Source organism: Pezoporus flaviventris, unplaced genomic scaffold (genome assembly GCF_033815535.1).
Source record: "Pezoporus flaviventris isolate CSIRO_AGI_PZ_B2104156 unplaced genomic scaffold, CSIRO_AGI_Pfla_v1 ptg000066l, whole genome shotgun sequence".
Lineage (NCBI taxonomy): Eukaryota > Metazoa > Chordata > Aves > Psittaciformes > Psittacidae > Pezoporus > Pezoporus flaviventris.
Genome location: NW_026892614.1, coordinates 9,276,285 through 9,294,628, shown reverse-complemented (window position 1 = coordinate 9,294,628; position 18,344 = coordinate 9,276,285). Strand labels below are relative to the sequence as shown.

Sequence of the window (18,344 nt, the reverse complement as noted above, 5' to 3'; positions counted from 1 at the left end):
GGAGACAATCACAAATTACAAATCAATCAGAGATCACTAGGTATACTGAAAATCATGGGTATATGCTTGCATATTAACCTTAATAACAGCAGGAAATACATGAGGATTATATTTCATCAGACTTCATCTGCTAAATGTCTTTCACTTCTTTTAGAAAACATACTTTTAGAAGTATCTGAATCTACACTTTAGATTGCTTCCTGATTCTGACTATAACTTCCAAAGCATAATTACATATAAACTATAGAGTAATTTGTTCTGTTTTTTAAGGAGATGGGATTTTCTTTCTTGATTATGTGCCTGTACTTTAGGAAAAGTGAGAAAAAAGAGGGAAAAACAAAAGAAATGCATCTCAGCTATTAAGAACTTTACTGTGTTCCCTTTTTAACAGTGGATATTGTCAGGTAGTTGACAAAAGGAGAAACCCACAATGTCATGCAAAATATCACTGTTGCATTTTACTGAAAATAATTGGTAATGTGTATTGTGAGCCCAGTGGACTGTGACTGAACAATTTCTACATTTATTTAAAACTGTAAGGCCCATTTTGCAGAATTCTTTCCCAGTGTAAGAAAGACAAAAGGTTAACATATAGGAGAAAAGAATCCCTGGTTAAGTTCCAAAAATAAAGTAATTTTAAATACCTTTCATTATGAAATCCTTTGTTTTTACTTCATGGGATTGAATTCAGACTTGAAAGAGGCCATGTTTAAAGCAGGATTTCTCTTTCCTGTTCAGTGTTTGACAGGCTTTTGATCTAGATATTTTTTCTAAGGGCTTTTGTTGTTTATGTAGACATAATCGATGAGTCTTTTCAGCTAGACTGCACACATGATCATTTAGAAAAACAAAGGGACAATTCTTGGCACCTTTTGGGGATTTGTGTTTATATAACATATGCTTTGAGCAAAGAAAAATCAAGCTTTGAGTTTTTTATCTCTTCAGGTTCTAGTTTCTCTAAAGTCAGAAAGTTTTAACTTATAATTCAAATGAAAAGCATTTTTCATAAGGTTGAATAATTTGGCATGTTTATACGATGCCTTTTCAGAGTAGATAACTTGTGCCCATAAAGTAACCCAGAAGTTAAAAGCAGCTAGTTATTTGCACCATATTCACTTCTACTTGTTGCTAGCAGCTAAAATGGAAAACTGTTTTCCCATAGGCAAGAAAACTTGGACGTCTAATTAAATATCCTTGGCAAGGGGTGAGAAAGGCACTGCTTTATAAGAATAGTTACTGTCTGGCGCAGTTGTATAACTTTGAATTAAATTACTGTAACTAGTTGAGTTGTTTGTTACTATTGATGTATAAATAAAACCCCTTTTTTAACATTAACACTTTTAGTTGATTCATCAAAGACAGCAAAAAGCTTCTACATTACTAGCTTGTAAGGAGAATTTTATTTGAGCGATAAAGAAGAGGAAGAGGCAAGAATTTGCTCAGCTGTAATGTTTGAGATGAAAATGCTAGTGATATATATGACTGAGGCTGTTTAGCATTTGCCTTGCCAGCCTAGCCAGTAGGTGAAATAATTCATTAAAATATGCAAATTAGTGGAAGAATGTCAGTCCTTTTTCTGATGGACTTCGGGGTCATTATTAAAATGATCGTTCAACTTGACTCAAACTACCTACACTAGCTTAGCAGATATTTGCAAGCATGCTTGATCCTACGCATTTGATTTCTGAGGGTTTATTTGCCTCAAAACCTCCAACACAATCATCTCTGTTCACCCATGTTTTCCATTCTCTTTTTGGGAACATATACTGCAAATCATCAATCACAAAGTAGATAATGTGGTTCCTTTATTTTCACAAATATTAAGACTTTTTTTTTCCTGAAATTCTCCATAACCACAGTTTTTTTTGAAAAAAGAGCTACTTCAAACAAGGAGATGAGAGAAAAATTTTCATAGAATACAAGGCTTTAAAAATTGTATAATTTTGTTTGTTACATATTTCTAACCATTTCTTTAAGGGTTTCCAAAATTTGAGTGATATAAATATAAGCATGAAACCTGAATAATAGTCCTTTTCCAAAGAAAGGTTATTCAGACTGAACTGCAGGAATTTAAAAAGTACTCCCTGATATAAGGTATCTATTCCCTGAAGTTTCCTGTTCCTTGAGTTATTCCCTGCAAGTTATCACAATTTGAATAAGATAAATTGTGAAGAAGTGCACTATTTGGGAGCCTTGTCTCCCTTGTTCCATATGTGGTTGTGGGTAGATAGGGACACAAAGACATCAGAGATCACATTCACCAGTTTAGAAAGCTTCAGAAATAATTTCTTTTCCTGGGGGAAATGTCTCACACATGGGATGGTTAGGAAATACTGAGGGCGCTAATCATCATGCATTTTGTACAGGATTTTCATTAGCAGTTAGTAATCCTCTAACCTTGTCCCCATTTGATAGGATAGCCAGCTCATGTTGAAAGAATCGTGTGTGCATAAACCTCAAATGAGCCTCAGTCCCTTGGTCTTAACTGTAGTTAACTCTTCAGTGAAAAGCCGTCTTTGGGTGTTTGCTGTTGGGACTCCAGTCAGGATGTGCAGTCCTGTCAGCCTGATAAGGCAGGAAACTTATGATAGGAGGCAGCAACCATCACTCCCTCAGAAAACTAAATCTGGTTTGGGAACTGGGAAGAGGCAATATATTGGAATCATAGCTTTTCCACTGAGATTCTATAAATTGTGCAAATGTCACAGACTTCAAATCTGAGCAAGTGATTTGATATCATATTCAGAGGCCAAACCAACCTGATCGGTTTCAGACTTTAGAAACAGCTTTATGGTGTAGGAAATTTAAGGACTAGAATGCATTGTTTGTAGAAGTAAAAACATAATTTTGTGGTGGTTAGCTAGTTCATTTAAAAACATTGGGAATAATTCCAGTATGATTGTAAGTCTAGGGGTACAAGGTAACCATACAACCTTTGGCTCTTTCAAGTCTTATTTTACAAAATTCTGCAGTTCTGCTCTTGTTAGTGAATGCCAGCCCCAGGTTTCATTCTCCTGGACCCAAAAATACAGACCCAGATTCTCTTGATCTTGCACTATAAAGATGCTAAATTTATCCTTTTGGGTGAACTGTGTGGAACCATCTCCCTCTCTTGCCAGGAGGAGCATTCAGGAATCCAGTTTCCAAACTGTTAGTAAATGAATGTATAAATCACAAAGTGTGTTGTGTTTATCGTTGTAGCTGCAACCAGAAAGTTGGCTGTGACATTTTCTTTTAGGTCAAGCAGCAAAAGGCTGTGCATCGTCAAATGATGGATTGTGAATGAGCCTAAAGTATCAGACTGAATCTTGGATGGCTGGGCTCAGTTCCTGGCTCCAGAAATACTGTAGATGATTGCGAAATGAATGCTGCTAGGGTAATCTTAATTTTGGCTTTTTCTAACCCAGAATGATTGATTTTACAGATTCCATTTTCTTGAAATGTTGTTTTTATAATATGATTAATATAAGGGAAAGCATAGTGCCACTTCATATTTTTTCTAAAAATAATTTGAGGAAAATATGACTTAAAACACCATTAGGAATATATATATATGTATGAATAAATGTTTTTCATTTTCTTTAAAAAATGCACAGAACTTTAAGGGGTTGGTTGTTGATAAACTTATGTGGAGACACTCATTTTAAATATTATTATTGTAACAGCAAAAACATTCTCATTACTAAGATTTTTTTTAATTTATTTGTTTTTCATTTTATTAAAAAAAGTTGGAGGGTTATAAAAGGTGAGCAACATAAAGTCACTAGAACAAAAGATGCTGGAATTCCCACTTAAACAATTCCATGATTGTTTACCTTTTTATGTTAGCGTTCTTTTTGCTGGATTATTGAAAGACATTTTAAAACTTGTTGAGTGCTGAAAGTATTTTTTTAATCTCACAATGACATCTTAATGCTAATAAATAGTTTAATGTCAGTATCGTATAAACTTGTCCCTACCTCAGATGTCAGCACCTCCACCAGTGTGCATTATTACATAAAAATCCTAATTCAGATTGTGTTGTATTTGTAGCACTAAACAGGCTTCACTGAATTAGCTGCACTTCACTTCGAAGTCCATGAAAGGCCAAACCTTTTGACTGCGGCTGGCAGCTTCTTGTGCCTTTGGCACAGGACCTTATTTAATCATTTTTGCAGGCATTAATATGATTTGCAGACCACACAGGAGTGGTAAAGTAAAAAAAGTATTTCGGCACCCCTTGAGGACAGATCAGTGCACAAGTGGTCACAATAGCATGATACAAGGCATCCACCTTAAAATGTTCTGAATAAATGCGTATTCAGAAATGGGTCATCCACAAGTTTTCTGGGCAACCTGTTCCAGTGCCTCACAACTCTCATAGTAAAGAATTTCTTCTTAATATCTAATCTAAATCTCCCCTCTTTCAGTTTCAGGCTGTTACCTCTTGTTTTATCCCTATGTGCCCTTGTGAAAAGTCCCTCTCCAGCTTCTTGTATGCCCCCTTTGTGCCGAAAGGCTGCTGTAAGGTCTCCCTGATGCTTTCTCTTCTCCAGACTGAGCAACCCTAGCTCTCAGCCTGTCTTCATAGGAGAGGTTCTCCAGCCCTTGCATCATCTTCATGGCACTCCTGTGGATTTGCTCAAACAGGTCCACCTCCCTCTTGTGCTGGGAGTGCCAGAGCTGGATGCAGTATTCCAGGTAGGGTCTCATAAGAGCCGAGTAGAGGGGGAAAATCACCTCCTTTGACCTGCTGGTCACACTCCTCTTGATGAAACCCAGGAGACAACTGGCTTTGTGGGCTGCGAGTGGAAAGTGACAGGTCGTGTTGAGCTTCTTATCAACCAACACCCCCAAGTCCTTCTCCTCAGGGCTGCTCTCAATCCATTCTCTGCCCAGCCTATATTTGTGCTTGAGATTACCTGATCCATTGGCCCACCTCTCAAGCATGTCTAGGTCCCTCTGAGTGGTATCCCTTCCCTTCAGCATGTAGACTGCACCACAGCTTGGTGCCATCAGCAGACTTGCTGAATGTGCTCTCAATCCTACTGTCCATGTCACCAACCAAGATGTTAAATGGCACTGGTCCTGATACTGGTGCCTGAGGAACAACACTAATTGCTGATCTCCGCTTGGACATGGAGCTGTTCATCACAAATCTCTGACTATGACCATCTAACCAATTCCTTATTCACTGAGCGGTCCATCTGTCAAATCCATGCCTCTCTAATTTAGAGAAACTTCATCCACCAGTTCCCTGAAGACTTGCGGATGCATCTCATCAGACCCCATGGATTTCTACACCTTCAGCTCCCTTGGTCTCAAACCTGATTTTCTCCTGCAGTGGGTGGTTCTTCATTCTCAGTCCCTGCCTTTGCCTTCTGTGACTTGGCCATTGTGGCTGGAGCACTTTCGGGTGAAGACTGAGGCAAAAAACATCCCATCTTCTTACCAGACTACTGCCTAAGACGTATTAAAAACCAGTAAACAGCAAACACTGGGGAGAGTTCACATCTTGAAACACAACATGTATGAGATAGGACTTGCCCGGAGATTTTTTTGTTGTTATTAATTAATGTAGTTATTAATTTGAAGTCAGTCTCCTTTTACAGAGTTTGTGGTTAATTATTTTATTTTTTAGCTTTCAACAAAGATCAACTTTCAGTGCTCCTGTATTCACTGAGAGTTTAAGCTGTGGTTCCATAGATCCTGATCATAATCTATAGAACTAGCATATAATTTGAGTTGTTTCTGTTGTTTGAGAGTGTAAAGTCATTGTGAAAGTGCAGTTGGTTGGAGTCAGTACAGATTTTTATGTGTTTAACTTACCATAGGTGTTTAAAAAATGGAATAACATGATTAGGAAAATGTCCAGCGTATTAGATGCTCTATCCCCAGTTATCTTCAATAGATTGGGGCCAGAATAAAGTATTTAAATTGTTCTTTTTCTTGTAGGTATGAAAATATTAGAAAATGAGGGAGAGTGAGTGGGTATTCTTCATGCTTACAGCCTTCTATGACTTTGTCATAGGAAATACAGAAGGATGTAAGACTCTTTCTAGGATTCCCCAAAGAAATCCTACTTTCTTAGCATGAAAGTACCTGATAATAAACCATCCAAATGTACTTGGACCTTTGTTCCAAGTGTTTACAAGTGTATATAAAACTTCCTAAAACTATAGCAACGTGCTTGAATGACTCATTGAAAAGGCACTGTATCTGTCAAAAAAACCAAAGCAACCCCAAACCAAAACAAAAAAAAGCCAACTGGCTCCACTTGAAAGATATTGGAAAGCACATTCATAGCTAATTATAAACAAATACTAGTTAACACTTTAAGAAAGAAGAAAATAGCTTGAAGATTCAGGACATAGACAAGCAGATGAAAGGATTCTTGTTGCCTTCCATCTGAGATTACTCAGATGTATTCCTGTATTCAATTACCTGAGAAGATGTGATATTCCCTTAAGAGAGATCAGGAGATCAGAAGAAGGCAGTTTCGTGCATCTTCTTACTCATAGCCCTTTGAAACTGGTTCAGCAGAAATAGCTTAACTTTCAACAGGGTTTGAGGCCAGATGTGACTACAGACAGTAATCTCTGGGTCAGGATCATACCACAAGCTAAAATAGCAAAACTTTCTGGTGGAACAAAACCTCTGAGAGTACATTTGAATCCTGCTTGAGTAGATCTGCAAGGTCTACTTGGATTGATTTCTGAATTGAAACAGAAGGGTCAACTTGTTTTGTGACTACTTTTACCCAGTACATTTGCACATAAAGGTTACTCATTCTTACTAAATTGTTCGCTTTGAGTCTTTTTTTAAATGAAGTTCCTGCTGTTATTGCTTATTCAATTTTAAGCTTAAGTTTTAATGCTTTTAATTTATTATTTTTCTTTTACAAATCACTAAACATGAGCTGCTGTCATCATTTAAATATTAATGACCATCTAACTTTTCTTAAAATATTCCTCAAAACCCACTTCCTTTTTGATAGTTTCCACCTAAAATGGCTACTTATTTCTTCCCATTGCTATTCATGTTCCCAGTCACGTTAGTCTTATTAAATAAAACATGCAAAGAGAACAAAGAACAGCAAAATCCAAAAACTGGGGCGAAGCACATTCAGAAGTATAAAAGGGGGTTTCTCAAGAGCTTTCTGCTGATCCTAGTGATTTGCTTATTCTGCTTTTGTATTTCAAGGTATTTAAAACCACAGTATTGAATAGTAAGCTGATTGCCAAATAACTGTAAGAATAGCTGTAAGTATTATTTTGGTGTCTTCTGGGGCATTTGAAAATACACATACTACCAAAGAGAATGGAGGAATTCTCTTAGGAGCATTGGCAGAAATCTTGTAAACTTGAACCTTAGGCCCTAATAATACCAGTGTAATTATCTGCCCTTACTCATGGTGGTGGTTCATCCAGTACCCTCATGACCTTTGTCAGGCACCTCATGTCCCTCAGATCTTCATGGATCTGGGTAAGCAATTACAAAGGAACCACCAGATGTTCCACACACTTTTAAAGAAAGTATGTCTTTTTTTTTATTTGTCTGCCAGAGATGATATTTGGTATATTTTCAAAGTCTCAGCTACTATTCACTAGCACCAATTTTTGATCAGGCAGTGTTTTTCAATATGACCTGAGGTTGTTTTTCACCTATATGGTTCAAGTAGATTTTACAAATATATATGCTTCAGGATTATGAAAGCTGCATATAAAGCCCTACAATATATTGAGTGTATGCAGGCAGAGACATAAAGCTAAGTTTTCCCTATGCTTACTGATGCCATACATGAAATATAAGGGCTAGTATTTCTGGGTATGATAGCAGAAAATGATCTGTCAGAAAAGTCTGCAAACAGTCACTGCTATGGTCAGCTGTCAGATTCTGAATATAAATGACAGTAGATATGGCTACTGGATGACTGCAAGACATCTTTTGATGTTTTTCAAAGAAAATCAATAAGGCATTCTGAAGTAATTCTGCTTATTGAGGGTAGAGAGAAGTTTTAGTGGCTTAATGGAGTGTTCATATGTGCTCAGCTGCCATGGTATCCCTGGAAATGTCCAGTTTTCCTGTATCAGCAATTGCTATAGTAGGAATGCTGTGGTGTGGTTAGGGATTTTCCCCTTTTTACTTCACCTGTTGAAGGAGTTCTTCTTTGTAAAACGAAATCCACTTTTCTTTGAAGCCTATTCTCCCAAGGTGGATACCTTGCAGCTGCTATTTAGCGCTCAATTGATACAGGCTGCCAAGAAAGAAAAATGCCAAATCGGTGCCCTTCAGGTACTCTCTTTGCAGTTACGATGAACTGTTTTGGAGGAAGAAGTGACAGTAAAGATGTATTATATTGAATTAAATGATAAAGTCTAATTCATTCTGGGACACTTCAGCTAAATCTGCCATAAGTCTGATTTATTTATTTTTTTTTCCTCCCCTATTCCAACAGAAAAGATGGGTTGAAAGCATTTTATCAATGGGGTGATTAAGAGCCAAATGCAAGTAACCACTAATATCAAGTGATCCTATTACTGGTCAGTTCCAAAAGTTATAGGAACCTCCAGCTGCTTCAACGTTTATTACTTATCCCCTGCTTCAATGTTTAATACTTATTCCATTGTAACCAGGTAATAGTAGGAATTCCATGGTTTTGATAACAAGAAGCTTTCTTCCCTTGCTGGATAAATCTCAATGCATGTCTTTGACAAGCCATTGTCTACAGCTTTCAGATGTTTACTGTGGACTGCAGTTATCTGAATATTTTCTTTGAAGAGAGATAGATCCCTGTGTGTACACACCATATTTTCTTCTTTCATTGGTGCCACCTGTCATCTTGTGAAAGCAGAATAGTTTTCATACTGTTCTTTAACTTTTTATGTCTAGAAAAATAAGACAGCAAATGGATTGCAAATCAGATTTATACTTGAATAATATCCTTCTGATAACATGCAAAAGATTTAGAAGTGTCATCACATATTTGGAACAGACTACAAGGGAATTCTCTTTTAGGGAAAGTTCTTCCCTTGCAAGACTGTTTAATGCCAATAGGTGATCTGATGCAGGATGAAATCTCTTTCTGTGGGTTACATTAGCTGCCTTATGCGTATGTGCTTATTACTTTTTAAGAAAATGCTATTAAATGCACCTGTATTATTCAGGGATTCTCAGGATTCTTTTTGTTGTATAATACCCATGATCTATGAAATGATTAAAAGTACAAATACCAGAAGTTTTGGTGTGTTGTTTCTTCTTTGGGTGTGGTTTTGTTCGTTTTGTTTTGTTTTGTGTTCCTCTTTGGACCATAGTAAGTTTCCTTTTTAATTGAAAGAAAACTTGCACTCTTTCAAAAGTAAATTGTGAATATTTACTACTTGTTGGTAGGTAAATGTTTGTAAGCAGGTGCAGAACAGTTGAAATAAAGAAGAAAAAAAAAATCAAAACAAAACCAGAAAACTAGACACCTTAGGTGGTGTTATATCCCATCAATTCGGGAAATTACAAAAAGAATTATATGCTATGAATATAATGTAGGTACTAAAAGACTGTCCTATGCTGGAACATGCTAGCCTCTATTTCCAAGCATTGTTTAACTGCAAGGGGTCAAAATTGCATTTTTCAAGAACAGAAGTAATTATTTTAAAAGTTGTGTCTGCAGACACTTAGTGAAAGTGTTAATGCAGAATTAGATATTGGATCTCCCTTCTGCCAGGGAGCTTGCATGCAGTTTCTTCTCTCTTAAACCATATGGATTTATAAGTCATACCTTGACTTTCAGAATTGAGGTATGAAGAGAAAAAGAATAAATTAATGGAATTCTGTCAAAGCTGCCAGGTTTCACCTGGTTTCATATCCAAAGTAAGGCAAGGCTTTCAAAGAAAAATTCTAAGTCAGCTGAGATTCACTCAACACTGGGCTGAAGTTCACTCAAAAAGATTGTGAGCCTTCACAAACCTTTTGAAGAATCTGGGCTGAGTTTCAAGTCGGTATTGAAACCTGTAATCAGGCAGGCTTCACGTGCTCTTGAATTTCCCTGAGAACATTTACCCAGCTCTCCCTTAAGTTTTCTGTGGTTTGCTAGAATTATTTCACTTTCAGTATAACATTGATGGAGCCTGAGTCTTCACGTTATGGTTAGTAGATACAATATCTGCTGCTGTAAACATTTAGGCACTGCTCACCCTACTCAGCAGACGACAGTACTACTAATAGAGAATCTGAAGCACCAGGCACAGCTCTGATCCTTGTTCTTATTGGGGAAAGAATATGGAAACTCCATTTGCTATAGATTTTGAGTATCTATTTTAGTGTTAGTGTATGGTTTTAAAAGTGCTGTTGGCTGAAACATTGTAACAGAAAATAGTGGCTATTTTTGATCCCTGGTAATTCCGCTGTTTTCCTCATTTTTGCCAAGTGTAAAATCAGGATTTCCTTTTTCAAAGGTTGTGTGTCTAAAATGTAGAAAAATAATTTTAATTAATTATTGTTGTAGAACTATGTAGGGAAAGTGAAATAAAAAATAGATTTAAGGTTTTTCTTCTGTTTTTCGATTTCAATATGAATTCTGTACCACTGACACTTGATTCCAGAACAGTTCAGAATCTCTTCATATCCCAAACCCCACTGATTTTTGGGAGTCCTAAAACTCCTAGCAAATCAACAAGCCAGTAGTCCAGCAGAATGAAAAGCAGGGACAAGTTCCAAACTAAAAAGCTTTTGGCTGAAGTACGCAAATTTTAACTGGGATTTAAGTTGTGCAACCTGAATGAGTATATAAGTGTAAATCTCAGCTAAGCCCACATGCACAAAGCAGTGATGCCTAAGTTAATATGCATGTTCTTACAGACTTTGTTCATCAGAATACCCACCTAAGTAAAATAGGTACAAAATAAAATATGAGTGAACACATGTTAAATAGATCAATGACAGTTTTGTACTTCAATCACCAAATATTAATTTCCTTTATATAAAAGCAGTCATGTTTTCGACATGGGCTCACTGTATCTGTAAGGCTTCACTAACTGATGTGTGTGTAGAGAGATGGTGAATGCAGGGAGAAGGAAGAGAGGTTTATTTGTAACTATCAATTTTTAGAAAAGCTGAATCTTTCCTGATCTTCACTCAGCTTTTCTTGATAGATCAGTTCCTGTATTTGTTAAGTTTTCACAATCATTTTTTAAGACCTGTTTTTAAATCGCTTTCATTACTTGGTTGTTGTTTATATTACTGTGAGATCTTTTTTTGGTTTTCAAAACTTGTTTAGAGTTTTTTTTGTTGTGTTGTTTTTTTTTGTTGGGGTTTTTGGTTGGTTTTTGTCTTTTTTTTTTTAATGGGGATATGCTATAAAAATTCATGTAGTTTTGTTTATGTTTTGTTGATGTTGGCAGTGGGTTTTTTTTCTTTCAGAACTGATGCACATGAGTATATACTTATGTGGTTTCTATTCACTTTTTACATTCAATATTTACCAGGAACGCTACCTTGAAACAAAATTATCTTTTGCCTTGTAGTTAATTCTTTGATTGTATTTTTACAGCTAAAACAGACCAAGAAAATGAAGAAAAGTCACTGACAGAAGCGCATAAAAGGTGAGAAAGAACAATGTAGTAAAACCTTTCTTTGAAAAGTATGTTTTGGTAGATGTTGCTGTCTTGGCAGACAGCATTACTATATTTTTGAATAGTGAAAGAAATGCACTCAAAAATCCAAATGATATTTATTTATTTGTCAATTTGAATGTGATAATTAGGAAAAAAGAAATTGGAGGAATATAGGCATGCAGACTACCTTTAGAGAAATATTGCACATGACTTCTGGCTTTTGGAAAATGCATGTGCCTTACATAAGAATAAATTCAGAATATACTATTTGGAACGAGAGAAAACTGTTCATACTACAGCAGAATTGTGATAATTTGAGACGCACATAGCATTTCCTATACAACTATTATTCATTAGGTACCGCTTTCTGCGCTTATAAAATGTCTGCTTCGAAATAATCTGTTTTTTAATATACTAAAGGTTTGTATAATTTAATGTGACTTCCTTTGTAGAATTGCTGTTAGATCTTCAAATATTTCTTTTGTGGCAAAAAGCAAAATACCTCATTAAATTTCATTACAGATGTGTGCAGTTGGGAGAGTTTTCAAAATTGGGAACTTCACTGCATTCCACAACTTGTGGTTTCTTCTGATTTTTGCAGTGTTCTCCAGAAACAGTGTTTAAATGGGACAGATTTTTATCTGTCGCAGCAGAAGACCTAAACATAACATGCACCATTTTTAGTCCAGATTTAGTGAAACTGACAGTCTGCATTTGTTTTCATCAAAAGTAACATTCTCTTTTTCTACTAGATACAACTGTCACTGAATATATGCTAATGAATATAATCTTTATATATGCCCAAGTCTGATAAGTCCCTCAATAGAATTCCTGTAAAATATACCACTATGAAAGGTTCCAGTTTCTACTATAGTTCATTAGCCATGCTTTGGCCCTGATGCCCAAATTTGCTACCTGTTGTAATGCCACAGTGCAGTTGATGTCTTTCATGGTATAGAACAACATTTTGTCTGTATTCCCTTTGGCCATGTACCAAAGATAGTACCTGAAAGGAAGCCAAGGGGAGAGTGGATGTTCCTATGCCACAAGAACCTCCATGTTACTTGTAAAGAGACGTTAGGTCCTTGAGTGGTACATTGGTGATGCAGGGTCATGACAGAAAAAATGGAACAAAGGGAGTATTTCTTTGGCTTAATGTCATACCTCTTGCTCAAGTATATGAAAGGCATTCCTGACATTTCTTAGGTTTCTTTAACTGTGGAGTTACGGAAGTCTTATCCTTAAAAATCTTTTTTTCACAACAAAACTTTGAGAGAAGAAACTGCAGTTAGGAAAGATATTTTTGTGATCTCTGACTGCTCTTTTAAGGAAACTTTTGTCTGTGGAAAATGGATTAGCCTACATGTCCAAAACTGACTAATAACTAAGGACAATGGGAATCTGCAGATTATTTAGAAGTCTTGCAACTTTTCACTATCTTCTGGTGTCTAATTCACTCTCCATTCTTATTTTTTAACCCAACTGCACTGGAGACATCATATCAAAAACTTCCTCTTGGTATATCTAGCATCTACAATGTGTGGAAGAAAGCAAACTGCTCCCTGCATTCTCATTCAGCTTGGTCTGCTTCTTCTGACTTGTCCTAATTCTTTCTTGTCCCCCTATGCTGAGCACAGCAGCTCCTTTGCCGTAGTAGTTTGTCAAAGAAAATTCAGCTTTGTTGTTCCTCCTTACTGTGAATATCTAGCAAGAGTAACATCCCATGCAAAACCTTTTATGGAACACATGAGGAATTATGCTAAGACAACAGTGCGAAGTTCTGTTTTACTATTTCTGTATTTTACTATTTCTGTATTACTATTAGGCTACATAGCTCTTTCTTTCTTCTTTCCACCTTTCCTGAAATTATCAATCCAGATTAATGGCATTTGTTACAATATTGAAAACAGCTCATCGTATAGTTTTGGTATGTGTATTTATTTGATTAAGATCTTTAATTGGGCTTAGAAATAAAATGCTTGGGAACTTGTTTGGCAGGGGGTGGGTGAAAATGATGAGAGCTTAAAAAGCTAAATAAAAGATTAGTTACATTTGGTTAATCATAGGTAGAACAGCAATGCATAGGATAACTAGACAAGCAAGTAGTGAAAGGAAATGTGATGGGATAGATGGAGCAAAATTAATGTGATTAATGCGCTTGGGTTTTCCTTTTTGAAGTGGATAACTTCAACCCGTGTATAAGTTCAGGTCTACCTCATGATAGTATTACTTTAGCTTTCAGGGGAAACTACCTCTTTTTTTCTTTTTCCACAAAATATTAAAGCTGATATCTCTATAAAAATACAAAAGTCTGAAAGGAAAGCTCTTGCAGCAGTAACAACAAAAATGTTTCTAAAATGAATAATGATTTGGGAAAATGCAGCAATGTGTATTTTAGAAAAGCTCAATTGTGCAATAGAGGAGCTGAAATGGAAAGTTAATCTTCCACACAAAATAAAGACAAAGAAAATGGAATGTCTGCTCCAGGGACTCCATACAGTGTATAGCTGTTCATTTGTCACAAATGAGAAAATGTTTAATCGGTTTTGAAATGATGTATTCTCTCTTTATTTATCGTGTTTAGTGACTTTAAGAGTGTCAGTATGTAAAGTGTTTATCCAAGGAATGGATTTCTGGCACATGGATAAAATGAAAAGTGAAATGTTTAGCTCACAATAGGCATATGTTCCAAGATCTCTCTGAGTAAGTATCCTGAGATGAGAAGAAAGCATACAGGTCTGTGTTTATCTAGCTTACACAGGCAGACAAGGAAGGCTCCAGCCTGGTATTAACACTGAAGTGACATGGAATGTCTTCACCAAACCCCAAACAATTACATCATTCCCTGAACAATATTGATAAAGTGTAACAAAAAAGAACCTGGCACTTTCCAATTAGATCCTCATTGTTAAATACTTGAGAAACTGTGAAATACTTGACAAGTAAGAGTAAAAAACACAGGTTTAGGGGGAGAGGAAAGAAGTAAAACAGGAGAGGGAGAGGAGGAGGGAAAGAGATGCTTCTATACTTCTATATTTTAAGAATCCACAGTTTGGTGGCTGATTTCATTTTTTATTTTTTTTTTTAAATTTGTTTCATCTTATATCGTGTCTTCTGTCCCAAGATGCATAGTTGGATGATTAATTCACACAGTGGCATACAACATTTAAATAAATTTATAATTAAAATTGAGCATCTTTGAAAATTTAGAGTTACAGCACACTTTCTACCAAGCAAACAAATACATTCTCTGTTTCCTGATTTTCATTTACTTAAAGAAAAATTTATAAGCACCATTGTTCCCAGTTATGCTTAACACAATTTTAGAATGAGATAGTTTGATCACAATATCCACAGCAAACAGAAACCAGGAGTGCATAAAAGTTATTGTCAAAAGTAATATGATAGCTGATGTGTTGTTTACCATGGTAGGATAAAAAGCAATTACAGAAGCAGAAATATAGTCTTGCCCACTTATAATCAGAAATGAGATAGTTACTCCTCTTGCAGTTCATTCCTGAAGAAATAACAGCTGAACAACCTCACTAGAATTACTAGAAACAGCATTCACTGAAGGTGAAGGTCTGAATTCTCTGCTTTGCTAGCTCTCTTCAGCTGAATAGCTATGAAGGAAAAGTATGTAGCTTTATTACTTTTTTATAATACCTTATCCAGTGTTGGGTTCCGATCTCATTGAAAGGCTTCCAGATTAGGATCTTTTTTCAAGAAGAAAATAAATCCAGACTGTAATACTGATCTTTCTTCCACTGAAATAGTTAAGATTATCTTTTTCTTTTTTTTTCTCTACATGCAGTGATTTGTCTCTTCTTGGAATAACACCTCAGGAATCATTCATAAATTGAATTGGAGATGTTTGCTTTAGACCTGAAACACAGTCATCTTCAGTTCTTCCTGCTGTCTATCAGTCAAACAATGAAGCCCTGGATTTTAAATTCAGTGCAGTAGCACTGAAAATTGCTATAGATCCTTTTCTTTCTAATAGTTCAAATACTGTAACCCTGTTTGAAGTGATAACATAGGTCACTAAGACAACAGTCCCATATAATGGTGGCTGGATTTGGGGTGAAACTGTTCACCTGTTTTTCCTGCTGCGATGGCTAATGACAGCTGGATAGACAACTGCCCCTCATCATGGCTTTGTGTACATCACTGATTTAAAAAAAAAAACTGATAGTTTAATGTGTTTGTTAGTAAATCCCAATGCATTATATGAATATATATTTGTTTTATAAAAGGTTCAACACAGGACTTTCTGCCTTCTGACGCAAGTATCAACTGGGGAATTTAGGATGTGTGTAGCTGAGTATGGAATAGTTACCTTCCCATGTCAGGATATTTTTATTTGGTTTATTTTATAATTTGCCCCCATTACTTGCACATTCCAGTGATTTTTAGGCTTTTAAGTGCTTGCTGAGTGCAGCCTCCCAGGCACCTCTTCTGTTTTCAGGACTTTTAATAATCCATTTAGCAATATGCTGTTGCTTTCTTTGCTGTAGCCACAAATTACATTAATTTTGAAGAGAAATGTTTACCTTTAAATTCCCTGCAAAAAGCCCTACTCTTGACACAACACTTTGCAGACTTCCATTGCCTTCACTGAACATGAGACCTGGGGAGGAACAACGCTTTACACCTGCTTAGGACCTGACAAGTTGATGACACTTAGAGAAATAGCAGACAGTATGGTACAATGGCACTGCTGAAAAGCAACACCTTGAAATGTAGCACCTAAGTCTGGTAATCCTTTAAAATAGTAAATGTTCTTCCTCCTCACTACCCTCCACACAATAGTTTGGATTGTTTCCAAAAGTGAACTGTAAAGTTAAGTGAAAATTGAGTAAATGATTGAAATAAAGTGGTGAAAAGCTCAGAATGGAGAAAGGTATGTAGTTAAAAACTTTTAACTGAAAGGCAAGAATATGTTGTTGGACTCCATCTTTCACTACCCTTTGGCCATTCATCCTTTGTTGGTTCTTTACTGCTAGGTCTCTTTTCTCACTGTGTGGCTCCCAGCATACAGACTTGAAATGCTCATAGTAATACATTTCAGACTGCAGGTATACATTAGTTGGATCAGCAAAAAGTAAATACTTGGTGAGCAGAGGAAATGTGTATAGAAGAAGCTTACAGATTGTTAAACAGATTGGATAATTCTAGTTTAGTATCCTGCCTCTGACAAAATATCAGGGCCTGTAAATATGTAGTAATGGAAACTTAGCCAGCAGTTTAGTTATGTCAGAAAGTCTCTTCTGACATATGGGTACCTGGCTTTCCCTGAAAGACAAAGACACTGGCATTTTCAGAAAATATTTGCCAAATGACTGCAAGTTTGTAAGCATTTGTACAACTTTTGCGTAAGAGCATTTTCTTTTCAAGATATTGGGCTGCTTGCTTAAAAATAAATTGTTTTTTAATTAGTTTGCATTTAATGGCATTCAGTGCTAGTATGAACAAATTGTATCAGAGCTTTTAACAGACAAGGGACAATTCAGAGATCTAATATTCTGCAATATAAACTCATATTTATGCACCTTATTCTGCAGTTTATGTAGAGGCCATATTGTTGCATCTTATGCTAAAAGAGCAAAATATTAGTTTAAGACACACATACAGTTACACAACTAAGTAGCACTGATAACAGTACAGCTAAGAGACACCCTGATAACAGTATAGTTTAAATGACTGGAGTCTGATCATAATGCTACAACATTAAATTCAGGATTAAAAACAAAAACCAAAAAACTAAGAGAAGAAACATGTAGTTAATAAAATTAATATCTTTAAATGTGGCACATTGTTTTGACCTCCAGTTTAGGTCCAGCAGGTGGTTTCACTGAGAAGTCTTCAAAAATTCATATTCCTCTTGAGCTGTTACAGCTGAAGTAAAATGCTTGTGTGTGTGTATACATGTAATTAGTTCCAATGCCTCTCCCTTGTGAATCAGTTTCTGATTATGTTCTGTAGGGTTTTTTTTTCATCATATTGTCTACCTGAGCTGCTTAGTTAAGATTGATTCCTAAGAACCTCACCATATATTGTTCACATTTGCAGTGACTGTGACTTAAATGTGAATAACATTTCTGCATTTAGTCTTTTACGTTGATTTGCCACTGCAGTCGTTGCTTTCTTCCTTGTTGTATTTTAAGATTTACTCTAAGGATTATTATATTATATTACTGTTGTCATGTATACGCAAATAGAAAAACAACTTCAGGGATGTGGTTTAATTAGGTCACAATTGCATTAACTCATCTGGGAACTATCCAGTAATAACTTGTACAATACAGGTCATTCCTGCAGTAATCATTGCCAGCTGATGGAAGGCTGCCATCAGCCATCAGCCCCTCCACAGCATAGGGTTTGCCTCAGGCTACTGCTGAAACCCCAGTGTGCTTATATGTGGAGATTATGTGACTAACTAAAAAAGTTTTGCCTCTTTACTCTTGCTCAGTTTGTTCCTCAGCCTTGTTGTCTTGTTTCTTGTCTTTATTAACATGCTAGATCCCTTCTGCACTGTCTTAAATGAATGCTTTTCATGGGAGAACCTGCACCCACTTCTTTCCTTAACTGATGCCTGAAAGGTGGTTCTATCTTCATCAGTCTGTTGAGGAGGTAAAAGTACCTTCTCCATGCCAAAGAAAATAACTAGGGCAGCGGTCACTCCAGACCTGAAACACCATGAAGCCTTTGTGTAGTCCTTGGAAGGCATGGGAAGAGCTCTTCCACACATGAGACTGT

At 36.2% G+C, this 18,344-nt stretch overlaps 1 protein-coding gene across 2 annotated transcripts in view; it reads left to right on the top strand.

Moving 5' to 3' along the window:
- FMN2 (formin 2) overlaps positions 1–18,344 on the top strand; it is a 158,566-nt gene that overhangs the window by 114,045 nt on the left and 26,177 nt on the right. For both annotated transcript variants that reach the window (XM_061471184.1, XM_061471183.1), the window contains one exon: positions 11,522–11,573. In XM_061471184.1, the coding sequence (XP_061327168.1) occupies positions 11,522–11,573 (52 nt within the window). The remainder of the gene's footprint in view (positions 1–11,521; positions 11,574–18,344) is intronic.